Source organism: Leptosomus discolor, chromosome 11 (assembly GCF_034619465.1).
Source record: "Leptosomus discolor isolate bLepDis1 chromosome 11, bLepDis1.hap2, whole genome shotgun sequence".
Lineage (NCBI taxonomy): Eukaryota > Metazoa > Chordata > Aves > Leptosomiformes > Leptosomidae > Leptosomus > Leptosomus discolor.
In genome coordinates this window covers 9139001-9151970 of record NC_141401.1, presented here as the reverse complement: position 1 = coordinate 9151970, position 12970 = coordinate 9139001, and the positions used below count along the sequence as shown (strand labels likewise).

At 61.4% G+C, this 12970-nt stretch overlaps 1 protein-coding gene and 1 non-coding gene across 3 annotated transcripts; one reads left to right on the top strand and one right to left on the bottom strand.

The window, feature by feature from the left end:
* Positions 1 to 1765: 1765 nt before the first annotated feature.
* Positions 1766 to 1838, bottom strand: TRNAR-UCG (transfer RNA arginine (anticodon UCG)). Its single transcript has one exon. It is a non-coding gene; the product is annotated as a tRNA-Arg (tRNA).
* A 1031-nt stretch (positions 1839 to 2869) lies between these two features.
* On the top strand, positions 2870 to 12940 carry POLG (DNA polymerase gamma, catalytic subunit). 2 transcript variants are annotated; one of them, XM_086471851.1, is made up of 22 exons: positions 2870 to 3450; positions 3781 to 3976; positions 4407 to 4574; positions 4846 to 4992; positions 5214 to 5293; positions 5762 to 5944; positions 6082 to 6242; positions 6455 to 6578; positions 6649 to 6873; positions 7015 to 7135; positions 7326 to 7397; positions 7508 to 7627; positions 7871 to 8031; positions 8150 to 8203; positions 8302 to 8419; positions 8897 to 9032; positions 9138 to 9384; positions 9467 to 9589; positions 9890 to 10061; positions 10334 to 10542; positions 11642 to 11802; positions 12877 to 12940. In XM_086471851.1, exons 1-22 carry the CDS (start codon positions 2870 to 2872, stop codon positions 12936 to 12938), a joined length of 3621 nt encoding a protein of 1206 aa, XP_086327977.1. In that variant the 3' UTR covers positions 12939 to 12940. The 2 variants fall into 2 exon arrangements, with proteins under 2 accessions (XP_086327977.1, XP_086327976.1); XM_086471850.1 differs by having other exon boundaries at positions 4407 to 4601; positions 7505 to 7627.
* Positions 12941 to 12970: the final 30 nt, after the last annotated feature.

The following is a 12970-nucleotide window of genomic DNA, read 5'->3' as shown; positions in this document are numbered from 1 at the left end:
CTCCAAAACACTTTTTCGGAGCCATCCTCAGCCTCCCGATGTCCGGGAGCGACGGGGGTTTAGGGGGCTCAACGCCGGTCGCACCGGGAGGAGCGCGGCGGGGAGGGGGGGGGGGGGGGGCGGCGGCCGCCGCCCCCCCCCCCCCTCCCCGCCGCTGTCCTCTCGGTGCGATCGGCGGCCTCTGCGCTGTGCCCCGGGGGAAGAGGAAGCCCTTGACCCCTGCCCCCGGGGGCAACGGGGTTAAACAAAGTCCCACCGCCCCATTATCCGACCGACAGCATCGAGTTCCCGGCGGGGAGCGGGATCGCCAAGGCGGGGAGGGGAAGGAGGGGGGAAAGTCGCGTCTCCCACCGCCCGTACCGGACCCCGACGGGGCGTACCGGGATGGGGACGCTTCCCCGACAGACAGACAAACCAACAAAGAGCTTAGGGGGAAAAAAAAAAAAAGATAAAAAAAAAAAAGGATCCTTCACACCGATCCCGACAACCAGCCCTGCTGAAACGGCGCGTTTCGGGGTTTATTTCGCGGTTGTTTTTTTGGTTTTTTTTTGTTTTTTTGTTTTTTTTTACGGTGGTGATTTTTTTATGATTCTTTTTTATAGCGGTGTCGTGCTTCGCCGAACATCCCTGCCCGCACCCGGGTGAGGTACAGGCAGCCCCGGCCCGGTCCTGCGTGCAGACAAGGCAGCGAGACTCGTTGTCATCCGCCCTCTCCAAAGCGCTGTCGCCCGGGAGGGCTTCAGAAATAAAGCGGCGACAATAATTTCGGGGAGAATTAAATCTTTTTTTTTCCCGCTTGCGACGAAAGAGGATTTTTTTGGTGGGGCGAGTTTGGATTTTTTAATTTTTTTTTTTTTTTAATTTTTTTGTGGCCACCACGATAAAACTAAGTAGATCAAAACTAAGTAGATCAGGCTGGGAGGGGCAGCAGGTTTTTTGGGGGACACACTGGAGGGCTGTGAAATATGTTCAAAGCCGAGGAAAACATGATCGCGGGGGGAGTGCGTTCCTCACCCACTCCTCTCCCCCCCTCCCCCATGCTTGTGGTGCCTTTTCGGAGAGGAGGAGACGCGGCTGCCCTCCTTCCCAATCCCGCACCCCAGAGGGGAGGGAGCTGTGCGGCAGCACAGCTCCCTCCCCTCCGGGATGCGGGATTGGGAAGGGGGGTGCGGGATTGGGAAGAGGGGTGCGGGATTGGGGAGGGGGGTGCACATCCCAGCTTTGGAGCTCCGCAGCGACCGGGAGGGGTGAAGGGGGGGGGCGTGTCACAGTTCCTGGTGCCCACCCCCCCACGCGGCCCGGTATCCCAGCGAGAGCTCAGAGCGGGGATGGGACCGAAGCGGGTACCCGCTCCCCGACGGTTCCCGGCCCCGTGGGAACCGACCGGGCGCGATCGGTAGCAGCGGGTCCGCAGCGCCACCTGGCGGCTCGGTACGACACGGCTTCAAGGCCAGTTTGGGGGGGAAACGCTCCCCGCCTCCCCTCCCCAACCACCTTTGAGGTCTCAGAGCTTCAAGGCGTGAGGTTTTGGGGTTGCCGGGCTGTTTCCCCTGCCCGCGCAACCGGGGCCAACATGTGCTTCCCCTGCGACACGATCGGTCTCGGTCTCCGCGCATGGAGCCGCCCTCCGCCTTTTTTCCGCCTCTGCGGTTAAAAGCACGAGAAAAACGACAACCGGGCGGGCGGGCAAGCCGGGGGGTGGGCGGAGAGCGGCAGCCCCGGGCCCGCCGGAGCAAAAATGGATTACTCCACTCCAGTAACCCTTCGACCGCGGCAGGACTCGAACCTGCAATCTTCTGATCCGAAGTCAGACGCCTTATCCATTAGGCCACGCGGCCGCCCCTGCCGTCAGCTTTCCCGTGCGCCCTACTGAGCCCGCCAAACGCCGGCCGTGCCACGCGCGCGGGGGCGGACGGGACGGGACGTCAGCGCGGCCGGAAGCTCCCCCGGGCGCCCCGGTTTGCATCCGCCCTCCGGCCCGGGCCCGGTGGGTGCGTGAGGTGAGAGGGGCGCGTCGGCTTGGGCGGGGGGCAGGGCTGTATGGGGGGGGGTGTGCACGGCTGTATAAGGGGGGTGCGTGGCTACGGGGTGTGTGCACAGCTGTATATGGGGGTGTGTGGCTACGGGGGGTGTGCATGGCAGTATATGGGGGTGCACGCCTGCAGGGGCTGTGCACGGCTGTATAAGGGGGTCTGCATGGCTGTATAGGGGGGTGCATGCCTGCAGGGGGTGTGCATGGCTGTATAAGGGGGTCTGCATGGCTGTATAGGGGGGTGCATGCCTGCAGGGGGTGTACACGGCTGTATAAGGGGGTGCATGCCTGCAGGGGCTGTGCACGGCTGTACAAGGGGGTCTGCGTGGCTGTATAGGGGTGTGCAAGGCTGTCTAAGGAGGTGCGTGGCTACGGGGCGTGTGCACGGCTGTATAAGGGGGTGCACGGCTGTATAAGGGGGTGCATGCCTGCAGGGGGTGTGCATGGCTGTATAAGGGGGTGCACGGCTGTATAAGGGGGTACATGCCTGCGGGGGGGGATTGCGTACTTATGAGGGCTGTGCACAGGTGCGGGGGGGTGTGCACGGTGTAGGTGCTGCATTCCCTGGGGGGGCGCATTCCTGCTCGGGGGGAGAGGGGGTGTGGAGGGGTGTGCGGGGGTGTGTGCGGGGGGCGCGGCGAGGCCCGGCCTTGCCCTCCCCGGCCGTGCGGGGCCCGGGCGGCTCCGGCGGTGCCGGTGGCGGCGCCCCGGGCTGCCCCGCGGCGGGGCCGGGCGAGCGGGGCCGAGCTCGCCCCTGGCTGTCGCTGTCTCCCTGCAGCTCCGGCCGCCCGGGGGGAGCAGCCCGTGCTGGAGGCGCGGCCCCGGGGCGGGAGGAAGATGAGGCGCTGGCTCTGGAGGAGGCCGGTGAGCGGCTGCCGCACCCAGCCCCGGCGATGCACCTCCAGCTCCTCGGCCCGCTGCCCGCTGCCGGAGAGCCCCAGCCAGGAGCCTGCCAAGGGCCAGCGGCGCACGAACCCCCTCAACATCCAGATGCTCTCCAGGACCCTCCACGAGCAGATCTTCCGGGGGGCCCAGGTGCACTATTCGGCGGCGGAGATCCAGAGGAGCGTGGAGCACCTGCAACGCCACGACCTGTGGGGCAAGGAGACCTCCACGCTGCCCGACGTGGACCTGCAGCTGCCCCGCATGTATGGGGACAACATCGACGAGCATTTTCGCCTCCTGGCGCAGAAGCAGAGCTTACCCTACCTGGAGGCGGCCAACGAGCTGCTGCGGTGCGAGCTGCCCCCCTTGCCCGTGCAGTGGGCATGGCAGCTCGGCTGGACCCGCTACGGCCCCGATGGGCGAGCAGAAGCTGTCGACTTCCCCAAGGAGCGGGCGGTGGTGTTGGACGTGGAGGTGTGCGTGGCTGATGGCCACTGCCCGACGCTGGCCGTGGCGGTCTCGCCACACGCCTGGTGAGACGCGGTGCCGGCCGCGATGCCGGGGTGGTGCCTGTTGTGGCAGCGGGGGGGGATGTGGCTTCGGGAAGGATGGGGCTGCTCCCGAGTGGGGTCTCTTCCAGCAAACTACTGCTGGCTTGCGGGGAAAACACAGCAGAGCCCAAAGCGTGGCTCTGGGATGTGGGACGTGTGTCCTGGTTAGCAAGTGCACCGCTCCCCAGGGTTGGGTACCTCCCTCCCGTGGGTGGGATCCTGCTCAGCACCCCACGTCACAGCAGGTACTTTTGATCCTGGGAGCCCCTACTGTGTTTTTTAGGGCTGTGGGGTGCCACGTGTCCTCCGCAGGTACTCATGGTGCAGCAAGCGGCTGCTGGAGCAGCGGTACTCCTGGTCCAGCCACCTCACCCTGGCTGACCTCATTCCCCTGGAGAGCCCGGCTGGCGCCACCTGTGCCAGCAAGCAGGACTGGCCGGAGAGAGTGGTGGTGGGGCACAACGTGGCCTTCGACCGGGCCTTCATCAAGGAGCAGTACCTCATCCAGGTAATGCGTGGGGCTGTTGCTTCGTGCCAGCAGCTGCAGTTCACTTGCATTGGCTCTTCGGGGTTGTTTCGGCAGATGCTGTTCTGCACAGGTACCCTGAGGTCGTGTTTGCCCTGTCCTGCAGAACAGGTTGAGGTCGGATCCCTTTAGAGGGAGATGTTCTTGCACCACGTAAGGTTGCTGGAGGCTGCAGGGTTGCAGGCGGGGATGTGGCAGGAGCCTTTGAGCAGCGGACAGCCTGCGCTGGGGATGCTCTCCAAAGAGGGGTGCCAGGAAGCAAAGCTTTACCTTGACAAAAGCAGCCTGAGCAAAGGACTTGCAGCTCTATAGCGCAGGGTGGTGCTTGCTGGCAGCTGCGGCACGTTTGGCAGCACGTTTCTCCTCCAGCATGTCCCAGAACATTTCTTTTCTCCCACCTTGCGTGTCCCAGGGCTCCCAGATGCGTTTCCTGGACACCATGAGCATGCACATGGCCATCTCGGGGCTGACGGGCTTCCAGCGCAGCCTCTGGATGGCTGCCAAGCACGGCAAGAGGAAGGGGCTGCAGCAGGTCAAGGAGCACATAAAGAAAACAAGCAGCAAAATGGAGGGACCGGCTGTGAGTAAAGTAGCTGAGCTGCTGGCAGTGGCTTGGGTGGCAGGGGCCCGTTTGATCCTGTAATGGAATCGTTTGCTCCTGTACTGGGATCATCTGCTCCTATACTGGCGGAGTCGGAGCTGTTGGAGCAGCTCTGCTGGGTGAAGCTCTCCCGGCGCCTCCTAGATGAGGTGGCCTTGGTTTGAAACGGAGCAGCAGCATCCTTTCCCTCTCCTGATCTTGGCCGTGGCTGGTCCTTGTCCCGCACCGTCTGACCCGCCGCTGTTCGCAGATCACTTCGTGGGACTGGGTGCACGTCAGCAGCATCAACAACCTGGCAGACGTGCACGCGCTCTACGTCGGGGGTGAGCCGCTGGAGAAGGAGGCCCGGGAGCTCTTTGTGAAGGGGACCATGGCCGACATCAGGAGTCACTTCCAGGTGCGGGTGGCTGTCCCAGTATCCGACAGCGGGAGCTGGAGGTGGGACCGGGGTGGGAGCAGCTGCTGGGGTAGTTTCCATTTTTCTGGCCTTTCTTGCAAGGGCTTTTGGTGTGTGTGGGGCTGTGATGTCCCCCTACATCCTCCCACAGCCCCGGTGCCTTGCCCCGTGCTGGCAGAGGGGTGGTTGCTTTGCCTGCTCTCACCTGCCTCTGCCCCCAGGACCTGATGTCGTACTGTGCCCACGATGTCCAGGCCACCCACGAGGTGTTTCAGGAGCAGCTGCCGCTCTTCATGGAGAGGTGAGAGCCGCTGAGCTCTGGCTGGCGTTGGCCAAAGGCCTGCAGGCTTGGCCGGCAGCAGGGAGGATGGTGGTCCTTCTGGGGGTGGGATGTGACTCCTTGTTCTTGGGGTGGTGGTGGGAGGCTGGGGGGCCCTGAACCCCTTTTCAGGAGGGACTTAAAAGCCCCGTTCTGTAGGTGAGAAGGAATAAACAGCAGCACAGCGTGGCTGGAGGTCAGCAGACTTAATGAGGCAGATTGGAGTGATACAGTTTTGGGGTTATTGTAGAGGGTTGTTTTTAGGGCAGCAGTTTATGTGCAGGGCAGGCAGAAGATAAAAGGATCCTTCAGGTTTAGGGGAAGAGCACTGAGGGTTGTGTGGGGCTGGAAAACTGTAAGTGAAGACACTTTCATGTCCATTGTAGTCTGGTGCTTCCAGAGCAAATCCCTTCCAGCAGACATCCAATTCCTTCCTGCTTTGGGCTGTAGGTGCCCCCACCCCGTGACGTTTGCAGGGATGCTGGAGATGGGGGTGTCCTACCTGCCGGTCAACAGGAACTGGAAGAGGTACCTGGATGATGCTCAGGGCATCTATGAGGAGCTGCAGAAGGAGATGAAGAAGTCCCTGATGAACCTGGCCAACGACGCCTGCCAGCTGCTGCACGAGGGCAGGTACCCGTGGGCTGGGGGTGCAGGTCCTGCTGCTCGCAGGACAGAGACCAGACGCTGGGTGGTCCATGGGGGACTGTGGGCGGGTGCTGTGGGCGGGAGCAAAGCCGTGGTGTGGTGCAACAACGATGTGTCGGCAGGTACAAGGATGACCCCTGGCTCTGGGATCTCGAGTGGGACACACAGGAGTTTAAGCAGAAGAAGAATCCGCGGAAGAAGAAGAAGAAGGATCAGGACACGAATAGCGGCGCCTCTGCAGCGGCGGTGGGCACAGACGGGTCCACGCAGGAGTGGCAGGAGGGTGAGCGTGGGTGGTCCCTGGGGTTGAGGGGTGCTTGAGAGACACCTTCCTGCGGGTGCCCAGACAAAGGGATGTGGTTCCTTGGTGCCGTCAGGGTGAAGCATCTCTGGCCTGTGTCCCCATGCTGGGGCACGTGGCGGGGGGCTGGTTTGAGGTCCCCGGCAGGGTGGCACAGAGGGCTCTTTGCCAGCCATTCCTCCTTGCGCCACCAGACCCTGGTCCCCCCAGCGAGGACGAGGAGCTGAAAGCCCCTGCGAGCCAGGTCCACCTGGAGCGTCTGAAGAAGACGGTCGCACTGCAACCCAAGAGACTCCAGCACCTGCCAGGCCACCCAGGGTGAGTTGGGGACCCCGGGTGTCCCCAAGGCTTGCCCTGCGCTCTCTGACCCATCCCTGCTGCTCCCCAGTTGGTACCGCAAGCTGTGCCCGCGCCTGGAGGAGGCAGGGTGGGTGCCGGGACCCAGCCTCATCAGCCTGCAGATGAGGGTGACCCCGAAGCTGATGCGCCTGGCCTGGGACGGCTTCCCCCTCCATTACTCGGAGAAGCACGGCTGGGGCTACCTGGTGCCCGGGCGGCAGGACAATTTGCCAGCAGCCCCCTCGGAGGTGGAGGGCCCTCCCTGCCCATACAGGTGAGGGGGTTCGTAGTGGGGTGGCGAGCTGGGTGCTGCCCCCCCGCGGGGTTTGGGAGCTCCCTGGGACCCTGCCGAGGTGCTGCGGTGGAGCCTCAGGCCCCATTGTGGGTGCGTGAGCCCTGCCCTCTCTCCTGCCAGGGTGATCGAGTACCTGTACAGGCAGCACTGCCTGGAGAAAGGCAAGGAGCAGCCCCCGGGGCTGGAGGCTGCCATGGAGGATGAGCTGCTGCTGATGGATGGCAGCACGATGTGGCAGAAGGTGAAGGAAGGGATGGAGGGTCCCTTGGTGGGAGGGAGGTGTGGGGCTGGGCTTCTTCCCGTATGCATGCAAAAACCAGCCCCATGGGTGGCTCCAGGAGCTGGAAGTAAGAAATTAATTTAATAAGTGTTCAATCACTTGGAAAATTGGTGTATGACCCCGCTTCCCCCACGGTCCCTCTCTGCTGTAGGTGGAGGAGCTGAGTCAGCTGGAGGTGGATGTGGAGGAGAAAACGGGCAGAGCGGACCAGAGCCAGGCGCAGGTACAGGGGTTTCCTGTGGGGTGGGGGGTTGGTCCCTCTTTCCTCGATTTCTCCTTCCCGCCATGCCCGGGGGTGTTGCCGGCATCACCTTGCATCGCTGGTCGCAGGAGGAGACGGATGAGCTGTACGAGCCGGTGGAGGTGAAGAGCCACCCCTTGTACCACCACGGCAATGGTCCCTACAATGATGTCAACATCCCTGGGTGCTGGTTCTTCAAGCTGCCTCACAAGGCAAGTTGGGTGCTCCTGGGGCTCTTCCTGGCCACCCTGCGTCCCATCTTCCCTGGTCCTGCTGCACAGCTGTGTCACCTTGCCTGTCACCCCAGTGCTGCAGCACCCCTGGGACTCTCATGATCTTGTCCCATGGGATTGGGTGGTGGAAATGCATCTCTGTAGCTGAGGCAGGAGGATGCACAGGGCTTTATTGATATGGAGTGGTGGCACGCTGAGCCCTGGCATCTTTTGCTGCTAAAGGACGGGAACGATAACAACGTGGGAAGCCCTTTTGCCAAGGATTTCCTGCCCCAGATGGAGGACGGCACCCTGCGGGCCGCCGTGGGCCGCACCCACGGGACCAGAGCCCTCGAGATTAACAAAATGATCTCGTTTTGGAGGAACGCTCACAAGCGGATCAGGTGAGCAGCTGCCTTCAGCCGAATTGCGACGTCCCTGCAGGTGGAGGCTGCGTTGCGGCCGGGGGAGGTCGTGTGGATGTGGGGGGCTCAGTACTTCACCTGCCACGTGTCCCCCCAGTTCCCAGATGGTGGTGTGGCTGAAGAAAGGGGAGCTGCCTCGTGTGGTGACCAGGTACGGGGAGGAATGGCCCCAGCTGGGACCACAGTTCCCTCTATGCCACTCCGGGAGGGCTCTTGCAGGATGATGCTCACCCTCACCCTCTGTCCCAGGCACCCCGACTATAACGAGGAAGATGATTATGGAGCCATCCTGCCGCAGGTGGTGACTGCAGGCACCATCACCCGCCGGGCGGTGGAGCCCACGTGGCTGACAGCCAGCAACGCCCGGGTATGGCCACGCTGGGGTCCTTGCTGGAGTGTTTTAGGGCACCCTCTGTGTAGTTTGGACTGGTGGGAGCAGCCTGGGTTGGAAAGAAGAGTTGGGGCTGGATGCTGGGGATTGAGGTGGCAGGGCTGGTGCTGGGGCCTCTCTCTTGCTCACATGCTTTGACTTTGGGAGAGAGGAAGGAACCAGCAGAGGCTCCTGAGCTTCAAAATTTGGTGAAAGGAGAAGAAAACGCCAAATCACTGGTTTCTGTTCTTCAAGCTCCCTTTCTTCCATCCTGGAGGAGTGTGGGGGGAGTAACCAAGGGCGTGATGCCCCACGTGCATGTGAAATGCGGTTTTTGAGTTTCGGAGCAAAATGTAGGGGCCTGGGGAGTGCTGTGCCAGCACCCCGCAGCTGTAGGAGCGAGGCTGCTCCTGTGCCGCTCAGGAGGAGAGGGAGGTGCAGGGCTTGTGCTGAGCTGGGCGTCGTGTCCCGCAGGCTGACCGGGTGGGCAGTGAGCTGAAAGCCATGGTCCAGGTGCCGCCTGGCTACTCCTTGGTGGGCGCGGACGTGGATTCCCAGGAGCTCTGGATAGCCGCTGTCCTTGGCGAGGCGCACTTCGCCGGCATGCACGGTGAGCTGGGGCTGCACTGGGGCGGGGAATGGGCTTGCTGGGCCGGTTGGTGACCCCCTGAGCTTGGTGCTGTTGGGCGCCCAACCCCTGCTCCCCTCCCGGCAGGCTGCACGGCCTTCGGCTGGATGACTCTGCAGGGGAAGAAGAGCAACGGCACAGACCTGCACAGCAAAACGGCCGCCACGGTGGGCATCAGCCGGGAGCACGCGAAGGTCTTCAACTACGGGCGCATCTACGGCGCTGGGCAGCCCTTCGCCGAGCGGCTGCTGATGCAGTTCAACCACCGGCTGACGCAGCAGCAGGCGCGCGAGAAGGCTCAGCAGATGTATGCGGTCACCAAGGGCATCCGGAGGTGGGCACTGCCAGGGGTGAGCGGGGACGGGGATGGTGGCAGTGTCCCACGGGACCTGGGCGTGGGTCACTCTGCCCTCCAGGTTTTATCTCTCTGAGGAAGGGGAGTGGCTGGTGAAGGAGCTGAACCTGGCTGTGGAAAGGGCAGAGGACGGATCGGTGTCAGCCCAGGATGTCCACCGGCTCCAGAGAGAAGCCATTAAAAGGTGAGATGCTCCGACCTTGCGCAGCTCTGGTGGCATCGGGGTGCAAGGCAGAGGGAGCTGCAGCCCTGTGGGTGGTGGGCAGAGAAGGGAGAGGGGGCTGGATAGTCCCAGTCCTCCCTCCCTACTTCCCCAGGGTGGAGTAGGTTTGATCTGGGAGCTCTCAGTCTCTCCCAGTGAGCAAGTGGCAGGAGGAGGCTTCAGGTTTGTCTGCCCCAAACCAGGAGGGAGCGTTTGAGGTTCTCAAACGGGGCCTGCAGCCTCCTCCCATGCGTCCATCAAACCTCTCCTCTGCCCTGTTAGGTCCCGAAGGAAGAAGAAGTGGAACGTGGTGGAGCAGCGAGTGTGGGCTGGAGGCACCGAGTCCGAGATGTTCAACAAGCTGGAGAGCATCGCCTTGTCCCCCTCCCCACAGACCCCCGTGCTGGGCTGTCACATCAGCAGGGCCCTGGAGCCCGCCGTGGCCAAGGGGGAGGTAAGGATGCCACTCGGTGCTGCTGAGCTGTCAGCTTTGCCTGTCTTCTCCAAAATGGCAACCTCATGTTCAGCCCTTCTTACGTGCCAGAGACCCAGTTGGGCTCCTGGAGCCATGCAGGAAACCCATTGCCCCTTTTCTTCATCTGCATGCCATCAAGAAAACCCAACCACCCTAAATTTAACAGGCTTCTCCCAGGAGCATTCCTGTATCAGGACCAGGCCCTGGACCCCGATGTTCTCTTGGCATCCATCTGTGTTTCCTTTCGCCAGTTTCTGACCAGCAGAGTGAACTGGGTGGTGCAGAGCTCGGCCGTCGACTACCTGCACCTCATGCTGGTTGCCATGAAGTGGCTCTTTGAGGAGTTCGACATCAACGGGCGCTTCTGCATCAGCATCCACGATGAGGTGCGCTACCTGGTCCAGCAGCAAGATCGCTACCGGGCAGCCCTGGCCCTGCAGATCACCAACCTCCTCACAAGGTGAGATGCGACGGCTGTGGTGTCTCCTGGGGATGGGCAGCAGTGCCTCCGGGGTGGGACAGGGCAAGCTCAAGGGGCTGGGGTGACAGCAAAGGCGTTAGCTTTGCCTGCAGCAAGCAGAGCAGTTTTCTTCTGCTCAGGGGAAGCTGGCAGCGACGGAGGTTGCAGTTCCTGCCTGTGTGACTTGAGGGGCTAGAAATGGAGCTCGGCTTTGATTTGCCGGCATAATGTGCTGGCAAGAGGGGGAATCTCACCAGCTTTTGGCTCCTGCAGAGATGGGGGCCAGTCGCTCAGCTCTGCTGGGATGCGAGCGCACCACCTCCTGCTCGCTGCAGGTCTCTGGCCGTTGCGTGGCAGCAGCCCTTGGGCTTGATTGAGCAGCCGGGAGCCCGAAACTGTCCCTCATCTCCCCCCGGCCTTCGGGGGACAGCAAGGGACATGGCTCATCGTCTCTGCTGCCAGCACCAGCGCTCTTGCCCTTTGCACAGCGCGAGGCGTTCCTGCTGCTTCCCTGCCCTACGTGAAGTTAAGCTCAGCCTAAAAAGCTCCTGACCTCAGAGGGCTCCCTCCGATCCGGCTCTGGCACAGCCAGCTTTGCCAAATCCCCTTCCCAGCGCCGTGGGGTGTCAGGGTATATGGGAGCCAGCCAAAGCCGAGCTGTTTTCTCCTGCGCTGAGGCAGGGGCACGGCCAACAGCCTCTCTGTGCCGGGGCGGCAGGCGCAGCGGGGGCGGGCGCCCTGACGTTCGTGCCTTTGTGCCGGCTGCCGCAAGCACAGGGCGTCCTGCTGGGAAAATCCAGCATCTGCTCTGCCGGGGAGGATTAGCCAGCAGCAAAGGGCTGGGTTCTTCTTTTCTTCCGAGGAGGCTCAACCTACTGTTACTCTGTTCCCCCCACATCCACTTTAGCAATACTTGACCCTCCTGCTACCCAGTGCTTCAGGAGCACCTTCGCTTCCAGCGGCTGAGCGACGTGGGTGCGCAGGAACCTGCCAGCAGTGGCTGGCCTGGGTACTGTGAAGCTGTGGCTGATCAGAGCCAGGCGTGACGAGGCTCAGGGTGATGTGTAGCACTGTCCCACCTCGTCTCTTGTTCTTCCAGGAGCATGTTTGCTTACAAACTGGGCCTCCAGGATCTGCCACAGTCAGTGGCTTTCTTCAGCGCGGTGGATATCGACCAGTGCTTAAGGAAAGAGGTGACCATGAACTGCGTGACGCCATCAAATCCAACCGGGATGGAGAAGAAGTATGGCATCCCTCAAGGTGAGCAGTGCCTGTGCACGCTGTTCCTCCCTCGAGTCCCCTCTGCGCAAGCCTCCCCAGTTTAGGCAGAGCACTTGGCCTAAGCAGTCATTCCCCGAGGGCTCCTCCCCCTGCAGGGCAACCGCCACCCTGGTGCCAGCACCTCTGTACCCCTCTCTTCTTTCTCAATCCCTGAGTAGTTTGTGCTGCTGCTTTCAAATTCTTCTGATAGTGATGAGCCAGGCCTGGCCCTGTTATCCCACACACGTTTGCTTTGTGCCCCTCAGAGGGAGCCCTTCTGTGCACTTCCAATGCAAGATTGAATTGTTCCCTCTCTGAAATGAGGAGCCTCAACCACCTTGGATATTTTGCCCTCCAGACCCAAACTTTTCCATCCTGCGGTGCTTTCTCTCCCCCACCCTGCTCCCCCTTAACCCAGCACTGCCTTGGCATTGCTGTGTTCTTCCCCAACAATCCCAAGGCCTAGAGTCATCCCTGTCTGCACTCAATATAACCCTCTACCTGCTGCAAGCAAACATTTAACTCTTGGCTGAGAGGGGCTCTAAACAGCTCCCCTTGATGTGCAGCAGTGTTTTCCCAGAGGAGAAGCATGTGCCCTCAGATTTGTTCTCTCAGTCGTTGGACACAGCAGGTGCTCTGCCCTTAAGTAATCTTTATTAGGAGTTTTGCAGGCAAAGGGTGCTTTTAGAAACAGGATTTGTGTTCTGGGGGGCAAAAAGGGCACATCTGTTTTCACCAAGCACAAGGCAAATTAAAGAAACAAGCGCATCTCATCAGGGTCAGCAAAAGTATTAACAGCAAAACCAGCCTTGCCAGAGGAAGCTGTCACCTCTTTGCTTCTCAGGAGCTGCACGCAGCTTTAACTCCAAGGCAGAACAGCTCGTGGGTCCAGCTTCCCACTGGTGCTGGCTCTTGCGTTCCCACGACCACTCAAAACAGAAGTTGGAATAAATTTAGAGCTTTTTGTGCCACACTTTCTGAACGAAAGCAAATTCTGACCGTCACTCTCTTATGTTACACAGTCTCTGAGTGTACCACAGCATGCACGGAACTGATTGTCCCATTGTCTTCCAGGAGAAGCACTGGATATCTATCAGCTAATTGAAATAACCAAAGGTTCGCTGGAGAAGAAATGATGACGCTAGAGTGTCAGAGTGACAATTGTCCA

Coding starts and splice junctions, on each gene's coding strand:
- POLG (XM_086471850.1), top strand. CDS start 2,870: ATGAGGCGCTGGCTCTGGAGGAGGCCGGTGAGCGGCTGCCGCACCCAG. Junction 7,628..7,870: donor TCTTCAAGCTGCCTCACAAG/GCAAGTTGGGTG, acceptor TTGCTGCTAAAG/GACGGGAACGATAACAACGT. Junction 10,062..10,333: donor CCGCCGTGGCCAAGGGGGAG/GTAAGGATGCCA, acceptor TCCTTTCGCCAG/TTTCTGACCAGCAGAGTGAA.